The 16,491-nt window shown below is 43.5% G+C and overlaps 1 protein-coding gene across 1 annotated transcript in view; it reads right to left on the bottom strand.

Moving 5' to 3' along the window:
* ABCA13 (ATP binding cassette subfamily A member 13) overlaps window positions 1-16,491 on the bottom strand; it is a 317,064-nt gene that overhangs the window by 29,287 nt on the left and 271,286 nt on the right. Inside the window, exons 56-57 of the mRNA XM_029919211.1 lie at window positions 3,212-3,362; window positions 71-205 (exon numbers count right to left, since the gene is read on the bottom strand). Of these exons, the coding sequence (XP_029775071.1) occupies window positions 71-205; window positions 3,212-3,362 (286 nt within the window). The remainder of the gene's footprint in view (window positions 1-70; window positions 206-3,211; window positions 3,363-16,491) is intronic.

The raw sequence follows: 16,491 nt of genomic DNA on the forward strand, positions 1-16,491 counted from the left end.
AGGGGCTCTGAGATGTTCAAAGGGTCTTATCTGAAAATCACCGCAGACCACTGGGATCTCCACTACTCACCAGTAAGAGCAGGTCAGGTCTGCCCAGCAAGGCCAAGGCTGTAGACAGCTTCCGCTTGGTCCCCCCACTGTAGGTGCCCACCAGTTTGTCCACGTGGGTTTCCAGATGTAAACGCCTCACCAGGTCCCCGGCAACCTGCAAGGGAGGTGCTGTCCGTGAACGTGTCCCCAGACCCAGGCTCTTGGTCAGCCCTGAGTGCCCTCCCTCCTCCTGCTGCTCCTGCCCACCTCCCACACACCTCCCTTCACCACCCAGGCTGGCAGAGAAGGAGGGGATGGGGATGGCGGCTTTGCTGGGGCTCCTGGGGGAGCTCTGTTGGTCAGAGCACAGAGTTGTGTTGGTGGCACAGAGCTGGGGCGCAGGGGGCCAGATCGGGCCAGAGGTACAGTCAAGCCAAAGCCCTGAGGCACAGCCAAGCACAGGCGAGCCAAAACCAAGAGGGAGGAGGAAATGAGGGAATAAACCGGAGGGGTGGGGGCAGGGCGGGGCTTGAAGAAAGCAGAGAATTGAGAAGAGAGTTTTCAATAGTCACAGGGACAAGAAATACCCCCTTTCCACCTTGGAGCTGCGGCCACAGACAGCCCCTCTGGAGCTGGGCAGAGAAGAGGGCACGCATCTCCAGGACCACTGCTGAAAAGTGCTGCATGAAGCCAGGAGACAGGGACTGTGCACCACCCCTCAGCCACCCCCACAGGGCGGCAGCCCCACCGGAGCCCGCAGCAGGGTCCCTGCCCCCTCATCCCCTCCCCACCCCACCTGCACCTGCCACGCCCTCTTGTGGCCTGGTCCTCTGCATTGGGCGCCTGCACACAGCCCTTCCACTCCAACCTCTGCCAGAATTCGGGCGTGCTACAATTTGTGCGTTCGGTTCCATCCACAGAGCGGTGCTTCCTCTGGGGGCTGGGACTGAGCAACTACTGGGCTTCTAGCTCTCCACACAATTTAAACATCTGACAAATGTGGGGGCACCTGGGAGGCTCCGTGGGGGAAGCGGCCGGCTCAGATTCAGGCTCAGGTCAGAGCCGTGCACTCAGCTGCGCATTGAGCAAGAAACTTGCTTGGGATTCTATCTCCCTCTCTCTGCCCCTACCCCACTCACACTGTCTCTGTCTCAAAATAAATAAATAAACATATATATTTTTTAATTTGACAAATGTGTTACACTGAACTCTTGTGACCACAGAGGCACGAAGGCAGTAGCTCTGTTTCACCTGCTTGATTATGTATCATAATATAATCAATGTAGTCAAGATGGTACCTTCATTCAAATTTAGAAGAGGTAGGGAAAACTCTGTGCCCTAAACAACTGACAAAATGTAGAATAAACTAAATAAAATAAAAAAATAAAATGGCTAATAAAATATATATTTAATATATATTTAAATAAGAATACAAACTACCATATGAATTTTTTTAATAAATGCATAAAAGTTGGGATGATAATGACAGTGATGAAATATTAAGAGTATCTAAAAATATTGGCACAGGGGTGCCTAAAGGGCTCAGTCAGTTATATGTCTGACTTCGGCTCAAGTCATGATCTCATAGTTCATGAGTTCAAGCCCCACGTCGGGCTCTGTGCTGACAGCTGGGAGCCTGGAGCCTGCTTCGGATTCTGTGTCTCCATCTCTCTGTGCCCTTCCACTTCTCTCCCTCTTTCTCAAAAAATAAATAAACATTAAAAATTTTTAAAAATCCACAATAATCCCTTCTGGTCACCTGGTGATAACCACATTAGAACGGAGATGCTTGCTCTAGATTTCCTGCATTTCTAAAGTTCATAGGAGAGGGAAGTTTGCCATAAAGGGAACCACGTCCTCTGGGAACAGGCGTGCTGACAGCTTAGAAAGCTCTGGGCAAGCAGCGATCCTCTCTGCAAAACACTTGGGGTTTCATGAAGGAAATGAAGCCAGTTCCTAAGCGCCACCATTACAGCAACTCCTCTCTGTGGAGGGAGCTCAGAATGATGAGCCTGGAGACCGCCGACACTCGGGAGGCAATTGCCCCGCCAAGCATCTGCCTCTTTAATCAAAAACTAACCAGGGGCAGCAGACAGACACAAACGCCTTTTAAAGACTGAGCTCTGATTAGTCTCGCATCTCAACAACCGCTTACAGATGAGCAGGCCTCCAGGGGCAGCTGGCTGTCTTTGCTTAATGAAGGTGGGTGGTGGGGGAAGGGACCTGGGTCCTCAGAGGGTGAGGAGGGCTTCCGCTGTATTGCTCTTAACTTACAGAGCATTGGTAAGAGATGAAGACTGAGAAGACTACACAACAGGGCTCAGGAAGAATTTTCATGGACCAGTGAAGGGGAGGCTGTTAGTTTTGTCTCCTGTGAATTCGGAGACAATCCCTCTCCTGCAAGATCACATCCCAAATGCACCGCATTTGCTCCTTATACTTCTGCTCCTTGTTCAGAATCCAGGAATGCAGGGAGCATTCCAGAATCCCTACAAGGGGCAGGAAAGGGAAAACTGTGCCACAAGCACCTGCCGGTCCAGCAGCCTCCGCCTGGCACATTCTCTGAGCTGTCGGTCAAGGCTGTCAGCTCGGCTCGGCTGACCACAGCATGTAACAGACAGAATGACAGCTGCCTCCTGTGTTCCCAGAACTGCGCCTGCCCTTTCCCTCCTGCAGAGAGGGTGGAGGGGGGCGAGCTGCAGTCTCTGGCACCTCCCCATCCTACGGAGCCCCCCGCCCCGGGAAGCCGCTAGGCTGGCAGGTGTCAGCCGGCCCACCAGGAAGTCCTCCGGACGCGCCCCTCCCATTGCATACAGTCTGCGCCCTTCTCTGCAAGCCCAGGCGGCAGGTCTATGAGGTCTGTTCCTGAATGAAATCAACGGTCCAGTAAACGTGGAAGGCACTTGGAGAGGAGACAACGTTGCAAATAATGTCCACTTTAACCCCAAGTGACTTCCTCACTCAGATCTATTTTAAATACGTAATTGAAAACAACACAAACATCTTGACTGTGTGTTTCCTTCCGTGTTATCAGACTGGAAACATCTTTCAGGTACTTTATCATTTATCTATTGGACACTGGTTTCCTTCTCAAAGGGGCAAAGAGCTGTGTCGGGATCAGAGGTGTGAGCCAAGCATTCCTCAACAGGACGCTCTTCTGGAAAACCTCAAGGAGACTCACCTGAGGGATGCAGGACCTGGGAATCCCACGGAGGGTGCAGTAGTAACAGAGGTGTTCCCAGCCGGTCAGGAGCTCGTCCAGGGCGTCCTGCTGCGGACAGTAGCCGATGCGCACTCCTGCGGCACCCGCCAAAGACAGATCCACGGCCTCTCTGCAAAGAGAAACGGAAGCACGGTCCAGAAAATTCGGCTCCCTGGACACACATCACCCAGTTCTGCAACCTGGCACAACAAAGGGAAGTTCGCTGCAGTTTGTATAATGCAACAATTAATTTAGCATAAATGGGATTGATGAATGAATAGCAACCCATGTGTCCAAGCTTGGCTCTAAGGCCACGATTGCTTTTTTATGTTAAAATAAAAATACAGAAAGCACAGAGCTTTGCAGGTCACATATGGTATTCCCAGTAAATGGCTATCATAACGATTATTTCCCCACAAAAACAATTCATGAGAATTCCTAGTGGATCAGGGGCGCCTGGATGGCTCACTTGGTTAACCATCTGACTTCGGCTCAGGTCATGATCTCACAGTTCGTGAGTTCAAGCCCCGAGCCAGGCTCAGTGCTGACAGCTGGGAGCCTGAAGCCTGCTTTGGATTCTGTGTCTCCCCCTCCCTCTTGTGCTCTCTTACTCTCAAAAATAAACATTTAAAAAGTTTCTTAAAAAATTCCAATGAATCAATTAGATTCAGATTCAGAATTTTAAAAAGTAAATTTCCAGCACAGCATATACAATCTCTCATTGAACATAACAAAAACTCGGTCCTAGAGGAAACTCCATATCCTCAAATTGGTCACTCCTCATTTCACTGCCCGCCCAGCCTCTGGCATCCATGATTCTGCTTCTTATTCTTGCGGATTTGCCTACTGTGGGAGGTTTATATAAATTGAACAATGCAATATATGACTTCTGCACATGTCTTCATTCCCTTCACATGTCTTCAAAGTTCATCCATGTTACTTCATTCTATTTCCTTTTGCTGGTATAACTGCACACAGCAGTTATTAAAAAAAAAATCAACATCGCCCTCTTACAGCTGCTTAAAACAGAAGCCCGCATATTACTGAGGGCCCAGAGTTAACTAAATAACTCCACCTTACACTTGTATGTCTAGCGTTTTTTTTCTGTGACCATTAGCAGAAAGATAGAAGAACCAACCATCCAAAAAAGGAAGAGGAGAAAAAAGATTAAAAAAGAAGAAAGAGGGAGGTAATTTTCTTTTTCATTAATAGAGATCTAACTTTTTTTTAATATTTATTTTTTGAGAGAGAGACAGAGCACGAGCCAGGCAGGAGCAGAGAGAGAGGGAGACACAGAATCTGAAGCAGGCTCCAGGCTCTGAGCTGTCAGCACAGAGTCCAACACGGGGCTTGAATCCACGGATCATGAGATCATGACCTGAGCCGAAGCCAGATGCTTAACTGACTGAGCCACCCAGGCGCCCCCAAGTGCATGCTTCTCATTATAAATCATATCTTCTTTATTTAAAAACATTTTTAGTATTTATTTTTGAGAGAGAGACAGAGTGTGAGTTGGGGCGGGGCAGTGAGAGAGGGAGACACGAATCTGAAGCAGGCTCCAGGCTCTGAGCTGTCAGCACAGAGCCTGACGCGGGGTTTGAACCCACAGACCGTGAGATCATGACCTGAGCCGAAGTTGGATGCCCAACCGACAGAACCCCCCAGGCGCCTCCAGAGTTCCAACTTTTAGAGCAGGTTCAGATTTACAGAAAGTTGAACAGAAAGTACATGAAGTTCCCAGGCGCTACCTTGCCTCTCACCCAGAACCTCCCCCATCACTAACAGCCACCATCAGTGTGGCACTTTGGTTCAAATGACGAGCCCATGTTGAGACATAATTATTCACTTAAGTCCATATAGGACACGAGAGTTCACTTCTGGTGTTGTGCAGGTCTGTGTGTGTGCTGTGTCAAATCCAGGACGTCACACATCAACAGTGTCACACGACTCTGTCACTGCCTTACAGACTTCCCGTGCTCTGCCTCTCATCACTACCTCCCTCCTCTCTGGCAACCCTGGCTATCGTTTTATTGTCTCCATAGTTTTGCCTTTTCCAGAATGTCCGCTCGCTGGAATCGCATGGCGCACAGTCTTTTCAGGTCAGTTTCATTCCCTCAGTGACATGCATTCAAGGTTCCTCCATGTCCTCTCAGGGCCGGAGAGCTCGCCTTACAGATGAATACTATTCCATTGTTTAGATGCACCCCAGTTTAGTTATTCATTCACTTACTGAAGCGTATCTCTGTTGCTTCCTAATTTTGACCATTATTAATAACAGTACTGCAAGCATTAGCCCACAGGGTTTGTGTGTGTGTGTGTGTGTGTGTGTGCGCGCACACGCCCACATGCACGTAAGTTCTCAAATCATCTCAATAAATACCCACGAGGAGGATTCCTTCAGGATGTCATACGACTAGGTTTTAGTTTTTCGAGAAGCTCACAAACCATCCTAGGTACTGGCTAGACAATGAGCATTTCCAATATAGTTGCACATCCTCACTAGCTTTTGGCACTGAGCGCGTTTGGGATTTCTGGCATTCTAACAGATGTGTATATGTTGCTTAAATTTGTAATTCCCCAGTGACATGTGATAGTCTCTTCATGCGCCATCTGTATCCTTAGCGAGGTATCCATTCAGACCTTTTGACCATACTCTAATTGGGTTGTTTATTTTCGTATTGTTGGGTTCTTTGCATCTTTTGGATTCAAGTCTTTTATCAGATACGTGCTTTGCAAATATTCTCTGCCCATCTGGGAATTGTGTTTTCACTCCCTTAGAAGCGTTCTTCACCGAGCAGATTTTGTATTTATTTTGATGGAGCCCAACTTATTCTTTCAGTCATGTGTTAATTAGAAGCGCGTTGTTTAATCCCCTAATATCTGGGGATTTTCCAGCTGTCTAATTTCTGTTATTTCTAGCTTATGGCTAATTTCATCTGAGAGCATATTTTGCATGACCTCTACTATAACATTTTTAAAGAGTACTTCATGGCCCTGAATGTGGTCTATCTTCATGAATTTTCCATACGAGCTTAAAAAGACTGTGCACACTTCTGTTGTTGGACAAAATATGCTGTAGGCATCATTCGGATCCCATTGATTAATGTGCCATTTAGTTCAACTAGATCCTGACTCATTTTCTGCCTGATGGATCAGTCAGTCACTGAAAGGGGAATGCTGATGTCCCCCACTTCTCTGGATCCACAGCCCTGTCCTCACAGATTCTGACACACTGTGGTGGGGTTGATACAGATCAGGGGCTCATAATTCCATCTGGAGAACTGATTCCTTTATCATTATGTACTATGCCCCTTCATTCCTAACAACTCCTTTTTGCTCTGTCTGAAATACACGGGGACACTCCATCCGAAAGACGGAGTCAGTGTGGTGTATCTTTCTTCTCCCAATTGCCTTTAAGCTATCAGGGTCTTTACATTTAAAGTGGGATTCTTTGAATATAATTGGGTCTTGTGTCTTCATCCACTCCAGTAGTTTCTATCAGTTGGTGCGTTTCCACCAGTTATATTTACATCATTATATTTAAAATGATGTTTGATACACTTGGATTATAGGAACAATCTTCTATATCTTGTTCTTATTTCTCACTTTCTTTTTCTTCATTGTCTATTTTTAGTTGAACATTTCATATGATTTCATTTTCTCTCCTTTCCTAGAACATATTTTTTAAATTTTTTTTAATGTTTTATTTATTTTTGATACAGAGAGAGACAGAGCATGAGAGGGGGAGGGGCAAAGAGAGAAGGAGAGACAGAACCAGAAGCAGGCTCCAGGCTCTGAGTTGTGAGCACAGAGCCCGATGTGGGGCTTGAACCCACGAACGTGAGATCTGACCTGAGCCAAAGTCAGAGGCCTAACCGAATGAGCCACCCAGGCGCCCCACCTAGAACATATTTTTTAAAGTTTGTATTGGTTGTTCTGTGGTTCACAATATACATTTATAATTGTCCTAAGTCCACTTGCAAATAAAAATTAACTGGAAGTATCTATTTTTTTTAAAGAGACAGAGGAGTGGAGGGGAGAGGGGCAAAGGGAGAAAAAGAGAGAGGACCTTAAGCAGGCTCCAGGCTCAGCATAGATCCCAAAATGGGGTCTGATCCCACACCGGGATCTGACCTGAGCAGAAATCAAGAGTTACTCAACCCACTCAGCCACTGGGGCATCCAGACTGGAAGTATCTTAGAACACAGTATTCCAAATTCCTCCTTCCCTACCCATATAGTATTTCCACCATTCATGTCACTTAGCCATAGGCTACAATCACTAGATACAATGTTGCTATTATTATTTTAAACAAACTATTCATAAGATCAAGTAAGAATAAAAAATATGAAACAGTTTTATCTTCAATTTTATCTTCAATTACTCCTTCTCTAATGTTCGTCCTTGTTTATGTAAATCTGGCTTTCCAACCTATATTAGTTTTCTTCTTTCAACATTTAAAAAAAAAATTTTTAATGTTTGTTTTTGAGAGAGAGAGAGAAAGAGAAACAGAGAAGGAAGGAGACCCAGAATCCAAAACAAGCTCCAGGCTATGAGCTGTCAGCACAGAGCTTGATGTGGGTATCAAACTTGGGAATGGTGAGATCATGACCTGAGCCAAAGTTGGACACTTAACCAACTGAGACACCCAAGTGCCCCACTTCTTTCAACATTTCTTGCAACAAATTCCTTCTCTGTTGATTTCACTTGACTTGCTTTATTACAACATTTGTATTATGGTGGTCTAGAACCCACCCACAGTATCTCTGAGGGTCCTGTATGAACTATACCTTTAAACATGGTAAGATGAAAAATTTTATGTTGTTTTTTTAGGACAATAAAAAAAGAAAAGCTATACCATGCACACAGTATCCAAAATACTAGTGGAGTGGCTATGCTCAGAACAGACACAATAGACTGTAATGATAAAAAAAAAACTCAACACTAGAAACACAGTGACTTTTATAATAATAAAGGCATCGATTCCTTGGGAGACAAGCACAATGTCTTTTGACACCAAAAGCAAAGGCAACAAAAGCAAAAATAAAGCAGTGGGAAATTAACAAGCCTCTGGAGAGCAAAAGAAACCATTCACAAAATGAAAGGACAACCTACAGAATGGGAGAGAGTATCTATAAATCATGTACCTGATAAGGGGGTCAATATCCAAAATATATAAAGAACCCACAAAACTAAGTAGGAAAAAATATTCAATTAAAAAGTTGACAGAGGAACTGAACACACTGTTTTCCAAAGAAGACACCCAGTGGCTGACAGACACACAGAAAGAAGCTCAACATCACTCATCATCAGGGAAAGGCAAGTCAAAGCCACAATGAGGTATCACTTCACACCTGTCAGAATGGATGTCATCAAAATAAAACAAGACACAAGTGTTGGCCACGATGTGGAGAAAAGGGAACCCCTGTGCACTGTTGGCGGGAATGTGAACTAGCACAGCTGCTGTGGAAACCAGTGTGGAGATTCCTCAAAAATTAAAACTAGAACATTCCATATGTTACAGCAATTCTACTTCCACAAATGTATCCGAAGGAAACAAACACACTATGTCAAAGAAATATCTGTGCTCCCAAGTTCGCTGGGGCATTACTGAAGCATGGAAACAAACTAGGTGCCCATCAACAGATGCATGCATAAGTAAGTTGTGAGGTTTTATACGTATATTTTTGTATATATGTATATATATGTATGTGCGTATATATATATATACGCACACATGACAAAAAGACAAATACTACATGACATTATAATGTCACTTATATGTAGAATCTTAAAGAAAATGCAGAAATAAACAAACTCATGTAGAAAGAGATCAAATTAGTGGATGCCAGAGGCAGAGTGGGAGTAGGGAAATCAGAGGAAAATCACAATTGTCCATGTGTAAAGCACACGAGGGCCAGGGATGGAAGGCACAACATGGTGCCCGTGGCTGGCACTGCTGTGTGGAGTGTCAGCTTGTTGTAAGAAGAGCAGAGCTAAGACTTCTCATCACAAGGAGAAAAACATTTCTCTTTTTCTGTTTGCTATCTATATGAGATGTTCGATGCTAACTAAAGACACTGTGGTCATTTCACAATAGATGTAAATTAAATCAGAATACTGTACACCTTAAACACATACACTGTGCCAATTACATCTCAATAAAACAGGGAAAAAGGGAAAATTTATAAAAAGAAATTTAAAAATATGCAAGGTGATGGATTGTTAATTAATTAGATGGGAGGAATCCTTTTACAATGAATATGTCTATATAATCATCACCAGGTACACTTTAAATAGCTTACAATTTTGTCAATTATTCTTCCACAAAGCTGAAAAAAAATACCAAGAAAAAGACAACTCGGACATCATCAAAATTTAAAATGTTTGTATTTTTAAAAGAACATCAAAAAATAGAAAAAGGCAGCCTATACAAATGGAAGAAATTTTTGTAAATCATATATCTAATAATGTAGTTATTCTGGAATATATAAATAATACTTACAAGTCAATAATAAAAATGCAAGTAATCCAACTTTTTAAATGGGCAAACTATTTGAATATAGATTTCTCCAAAGATGCACCAATAGCCAATAAGCATAAAAAAAAGCATGGTCATCCCAACAAGCAGGGATGAGCATGGGGTGTCATACTGTAAGATATGAATCACTCGGTTCTGCTCCTGAAACTAAGACTACACTGTATGTTAACTAATTTGATTTTAAATTAAAAAAAGAAAGAAAGAAATATGGTCAGCGCCATCAGCTGTCAGGGAAATGCAGATCACAAGCACACTGAAGCACCTCATCACACCTACTAGAATGGCTACAATCACATGGGCGGGCAGTAATACACGTTTGTGAGGATGTAGACTATAAAACCGTGGGAATATAAAATAGTGCAGCTGCTTTAAAGAAACAGGTGGTGGTGTCTCAGCTGCTACCCTCAGAGACACCTCCTGTGTGACGCAGCCTGACTCTTGCCTGTCCACTCAAAAGATCCGAAAACATACACCCACGAGAAAACTCATACATTTAATGTGCATGAGAGCATTAACCGTTGTGAAAAAGCAGAAACAACCGAAATGTCCATCAAATGAGGAGTGGATAAATAGAATTTGGCACATTCATTCAGTGGAGTGTTTTTCAGTCATAAAAAAGAAGTATTGCACACCAAGGTGGCTCAGTTGGTTAAGTATGCGACTTTAGCTCAGGTCCCAATCTCATGGTCTGTGGGTTCAAGCCTCACGTCGGGCTCTGAACTGACAGCTCAGAGCCTGGAGCTTGCTTCAGATTCTGTGTCTCCCTCTCTTTCTCTGTCTCTGCCCCTCCCCCATTCACACTCTGTCTCTCTCTAAAAAATGAATAAATGTTAAAAAAATTTAAATAAGCAAGTCTTAATATGTGCTATGACACAGATAAGCTTTGAAAATCATATGCCAAGCTCAAGAAACTAAACACAAAGGGCCACATATTGTATGTTTCCATTTTCATGAAATGTCTAGAATAGGCACATCCTTAGAGATAAGAAGGAAATTAAGGGTTGATGAAGGCTGAGGTATAGAGACAGCAGAAAATGACAGCTCATGGTAAAAGGTCTCTTTTCAACATGATGAAAATGTTTGAGAATGAAACACTGGACATAGTTGCACAGTTTTGTGACTCTACTAAAAACCGCTGAGTTGTTACGCTCGGTGTGAACATTATGGTGCATGAATTATATCCATCAGAAGAGTGTATCAGCATCTACAACAGCTAATTAGTGCACATGCTCTCTGGAAGCAATTCCATTCCTCAACATAAATGTCTTCATATGTTCACCAATGAATGTTCCAGAACATCTGTAGCACAGCTGTGTCAATACTAACCCAAATGAACAAACTATTGCGGCAGGAACAATATGGCTCTATCTCACAAACGTGAGGCTGCCCGGGGGAAGTCACTCACCAGAGTGTGCACTGTAGGATTCCATTAAAATATTTTTAGTATTTATTTTTGAGAGAGTGCGAGTAGGAGGAGTGAGCCACCCAGGGGCCCCTAAATAAAGCTTGCAAACAGGCTCATCTATGATGATGAGAGCGACCACAGTGCTCATCTTTAGTTTGGACGCCTCTCGACGGAGACAGTTTGGGGCTTCCGCATCCTGGCGATGGTCTGTGTCCTAGAGATGCTTATGGGGATGGGTTGGCATAATAAAAAAAAATCATCAAGCCTATCAAGCCTTCTACTTACAATTTTTAGCTACTACACATCTCATTTAAAGTTTACATTTCAAAAACTGTTCATCTGTACAGGCTAATCTATAAAACTCCTTGCACAATTTTTCATGTTTAAGGATGTTTCTCCAGGTTCTGCTGGAATGGGTTTTCCTTGTCTCCTAGCAGCCCTCCCCAAATCAACTAGTGCTGTGACAATTTAAATGTATGAAACTTATATTTAAACACTACAAGCCACTGAAAGCTATGGAAGAGAGATTTGAATTATCCTTCTAATCGTTCAGTGGCCCTAGGACACCTCCTGCCTCTGCAACACCCACACCCACGTTTATTCTTTCCCAGTTGGTATCTCTGGGCTTCAGAACAGGTGGAAACCTCAGAACAGATGAATAAAGGCAGCCTGGGGGTGTAGGAATTTAGCAATAGAAAGAGTCCAATGTCTTCCTGTCTTCAGAGATACTCATCACCCAGTGCACTGATGGCTGCCTAATTTCTAGTTACACACGAGTGACCTCTTTAAATTCAGAACAAGATTTCACATCGGAGTGGAATGAAGGGCCTTTTCCTCTGTTTTCAGAGCGGGCATCTGTGGTCTGCTGTGCGGGTAAAATGCTTGCGTTTACTCTCAGTCCACAGAAATCACCCCACTGACATCTTGCGCCTAAGAGATCTATCAGCTGTACCACGTTTATGATGCACTGGCGTCCATCACTGTGGGTGGCTTAGCAGACTGTCTGCAGAAAGGAGCCAGTGGCTACTGAGTCGCGGTGGGGCTAAGTCTTTAAAGAGCATTAAAGACACATTAAGTTGAAGCGTTCCGTGGCCTCTCTAGCTCTGTTTTGTTAGCTCCGATACCTGCTGCTCTGTGAACAGATAAAATGCTTTACCAAAATGTAGGAGGAAAGAAGAGTCTAGAAGGATCAAGCTGATACCTCAAAATGCAAAGGAACAGGACCCATTTTCAGTGGTGTTTTGTTATAATACAGACAGACACCGAAAGAGGGCACAGCCCTGTGGAACTGTGCACAGAAGATGTCATATGATAATGACACTCTGGAGTGGGACCAGAGTGTGACACCTAAGCCAGAGTTCATCCTCATCGACCTACAAGAAGATGAGCCCAAGGTCATAAATTTCCCCTATCTGTGAGTGGTGCTAACCAAACATTTTATACATCAAGACCACGGTCGATCACATTTACACGTTATTAGAAAATGCCCTCATCTATTTTATGGTTCCCACGCCCTTGCAGGTCAGTAATCTCAACCAGATAAAGGAGGGCATCATATTCTGTAGGTTTTAGGCTTCAGCACCTCTTGGAAAGGCAAGCCATTTCTCACACATGGACCTGACATAAAAATGAACTTCAAGTGGCTCTTATCGTGAGGCAAGCTGACCGGCCTTTCCCCCCTCTTTATGTACTGATGTAACAGGCCAAGGAATTCTGGAAATTAAGACGTTTGGAGCCCTCTGAGAGCCCTGTGCCAAGCCCTGCTTCAACATTCGGGGAGATTTTGCCTGGGATACTCATCTGCAGACACCTAATTTCTTTTACGTTATTGGCGGTCACTAAGCTGCCAAAGTGGGTTAAAAAGAGCCAAGAAACAAGTGTTCGGTGGCCCTGGGGTTGACTTGCTTCCCAGTCAGATTTTTAAACCTGTCTGTGTCCAAACGCTTGATGTTGTTTATTGCCTCTATCCACACCCCACCGCAGGGCTCACCCGAGCCTTCGTCAGGGAGCTTGGAGTTGTTTCCACAACTGGCTTGTGAGTAACTGGGCTGTCCACGGGCAGCTCCCGTTGGCTTGCGGACACCAGCTGTGCGTCAGGGGAAGCTTCTGAGCCCATGAGTCCATGACCCAAGGACCGGACCCGCACCCTCCATTACGGCAGCACACGGTTTTAAAAGAATGTCATGCCACCACGTTTTGTTTCTTAAACATGGGTCGATAGATGTTTTTACCTCCTTTTCTGAAGGCTAGCATAAGTCCATTCCCTGGGTTTCAACCCACACACAAACACACACCTCATACACAGGTCTCCCACAAATTTTACCACTTATAACCTTAAAAATGATACTTGAAATACAAGTGCAGACAGCAAGCATATTTATAAGCATAATTCATGTGAGAAGGCAAGTCTTTAAAACCAACATAAGAGATAAATCCCGACTTCCAAGTAGATTGGGGTTGTTCAGCCACAGGTGTTCCAGGTAAATGGCCACGCTCCTAACTAATCTTCACCTCCTCCCATCAACTCGTAACTGAGTAAGGCTGATCACCAGCCCTACCATAGGTTTTCCTTCACTTCCTTCCACAACTGTCAAGGAGAAGGAGGAAAAGAAGGAGCGTCGGGAATCAGAGGCTTAGTCACCACTAACTTCAAACTATATGACTAAGGTGAGTCCTTCACCTGTCTGCTTTCAGGTTCTCACCCATGAAATGAAGGGGGTGAGTCATTTATTGAGGAACTACTATGCACATCTTCAGAGAGCTCATGATCCCACAAACTGACCGACTGTGTATTCTACCACCTCACACCAGTGGAGCTGTCTCAGGAACCCCTGGCTGGTATTCAAACAAAAGTACACTTAAGACTTAAGAGAGCACAGTCATTCACGTAGGCGGTACTGATGCTGTGATTTTTATTCACTTGTATCTCCCGCCTGCACCTGACTCAGAGACAAGCCACAAATCTGATTCTGGAATATCCTTTTCTAACAATAAAATTATACCAAATTATATTTTCCTATTGCCAAGATTTGGTCTTTTTCCCCACAAGAAAATGCTATGAATTTCTGACAACACGATGGTTCATTCAATTACATATATTTTCTGTGTGTAGGACGTGCCAGTCTTCTAGCCTAATAGTTTATTCAAGGAGATTAGTTAAGACAACAAAGACTTCTTTATAAAGAATAAATAGTGGCTTCTGCTTTCCACCGATTCCACTGTCACTCAGACCTTCCTCTGATACATTGTCATGACGACAGGCACCAGTCCACATTTATGAACTATCCGGAAATCACGAGCACAATTATAGATTGCACCCCTTTACAAGGTTCACCTCCGCCTCAGATCACAGTTAAAGGTTAAGAAAAGTGTTCTGTAAGTTCACAGACACAGGATAATAAACATGAGTGTCACAAAATCATAGGATAATAATCTGTAATGTATCTCACACATATGTGTACACAAGTAAATTCAAAATCTTTTTAATGAATTATTGATTACATGCTAAGTACTGTCAGGAAGAGTCTTTTTAATTTTAAATAGTTAAAATTAGGGGCGCCTGGGTGGCTCAGTTGGTTGAGCGTCCGACTCTTGGTTTCTGCTCAGGTCATCATCTCACAGTTCAGGAGTTCCAACACCACATCAGGCTCTGCACTGACAGCAGAGCCTTCTTGGGAGTCTCCCTTTCCCTCTCTCTCTGTCCCTCCCCTGCTCTCTTTCCCTCTCTAAATAAATAAATAAATAAGCTTATAAAAGAAAATAAAGCACAGTAGAAAATGAGGACAGCATGAGCGTAAAATAACTTCTCTAGCAATATGATAAATATGAATGGATAAGGCCAGCTATTAAAGCAAGAGACTCCAAGACTGAATCACAGGCAAGAACCTAAGTCAGTGCTGAGAGAGGCAGATTTTGAGTGCAGAGACAAGGAAAAGGCAGACAACAAAACAGAAGGGATCACAATATTATTAGCAAGTAATAATGTAGAACTTCACAATAAAAGCTCTTTCCAAAAAGAAAAGTCAAATGGCATTGTGAAATATCTAGAAAATAACAACAACAAAAATGAAGTCCTATGAGTGCAATGGTTTCTAAAACAATGGTGGGAGGAAAATTCACGGCTCTAAATTTTAATTGAGAAGAAGTCATTGGAATTAATCATCACACTTAAAGAGTGAGAAAAAGAACAAAAGGACATCTAGGGCTAGCAGAGGGAAGAACAGTGAAAAGAGAAATTAAATAGTTAGAAGACAAGATTTTATAGAACAATTAAATAGTTGACTCCATGCTAAAGAACAAATGATCACTTTCTCTAGAAAAAAAAAAGGTCAAATCACCAAGCCAAAAATCTGAAATAAAAACGAGGGCATTGCAAATATACACCAACTTAAAACAATAAAAGATGCCACATCTCCCAAATCAGAGCGTTTGACAGAGCAGTCTTCCAGGAAATGCCAATGGCCTGTCCAGATTCACAGACTGACTATCTCAATGAAGACCAACAACCACCTTCTAAATTGAAAAGCAAATGATGAAAAAATGACTCCCACTCACTCCCAGCCACACAGATCTGGGTACAGAAGGGACACAAAGCTAAACAGGAAACCTCTGGGGGACAAATGGACTAGTGGGATGATGGTTCTCCTCTTCCATAGTCTCTGAATAGTCTCATCATGAGCACACACTGCATGATCAAGAATATTTCAAATGGATCAATTTACAAAATATCTAAAGGTGCATCCCAAGCAAGAAAAATGGAGACTGCATTACAATTTTAAAAAAGATGATTATAGAAATGTGCAGTAAGTGACAAAGTGAGACAAAAGTCCTGGATGAGAAGGCTCACCATGACAAATATTTTAACTATTTTTACAACTCCTTATTTTCTTTCACTTCTGTCCATAAATGATAAAGAGAAGGAGGAAAAGAACGAGCATTGGGCATCAGAAGACTTAGGCACCGCTAACTTCAAACTATATGACTAAGGTGAGTCCTTCACCTGTCTGGCTTTGGGTTCTTTACCTGTGAAATGATGGGGGGGGGTGAGTCATTTATTGAGGAACTACTGTGCACATGCTCAGAGAGCTCATGATCCCACAAACTGACCAATGAAGAATGAAACACAACATGACAGGGTACTTTAACAGTGACGTGGTCAAGGGTCGCTTAGGACACAGCTGAGAATAACTCTATCTTCCTAATGGGTGGCCGTAGACTTGTCTGTGCTTGACACTGACCAACAGCTAGAGCTCTTCAGGTGAAAGGGGACAGGCGGAATGTAGAAACAGGGCCAAAGAAGGAACACATTGACCA

The sequence above is a fragment of the Suricata suricatta genome, chromosome 2 (genome assembly GCF_006229205.1).
Source record: "Suricata suricatta isolate VVHF042 chromosome 2, meerkat_22Aug2017_6uvM2_HiC, whole genome shotgun sequence".
NCBI classification, from domain to species: Eukaryota; Metazoa; Chordata; class Mammalia; order Carnivora; family Herpestidae; genus Suricata; species Suricata suricatta.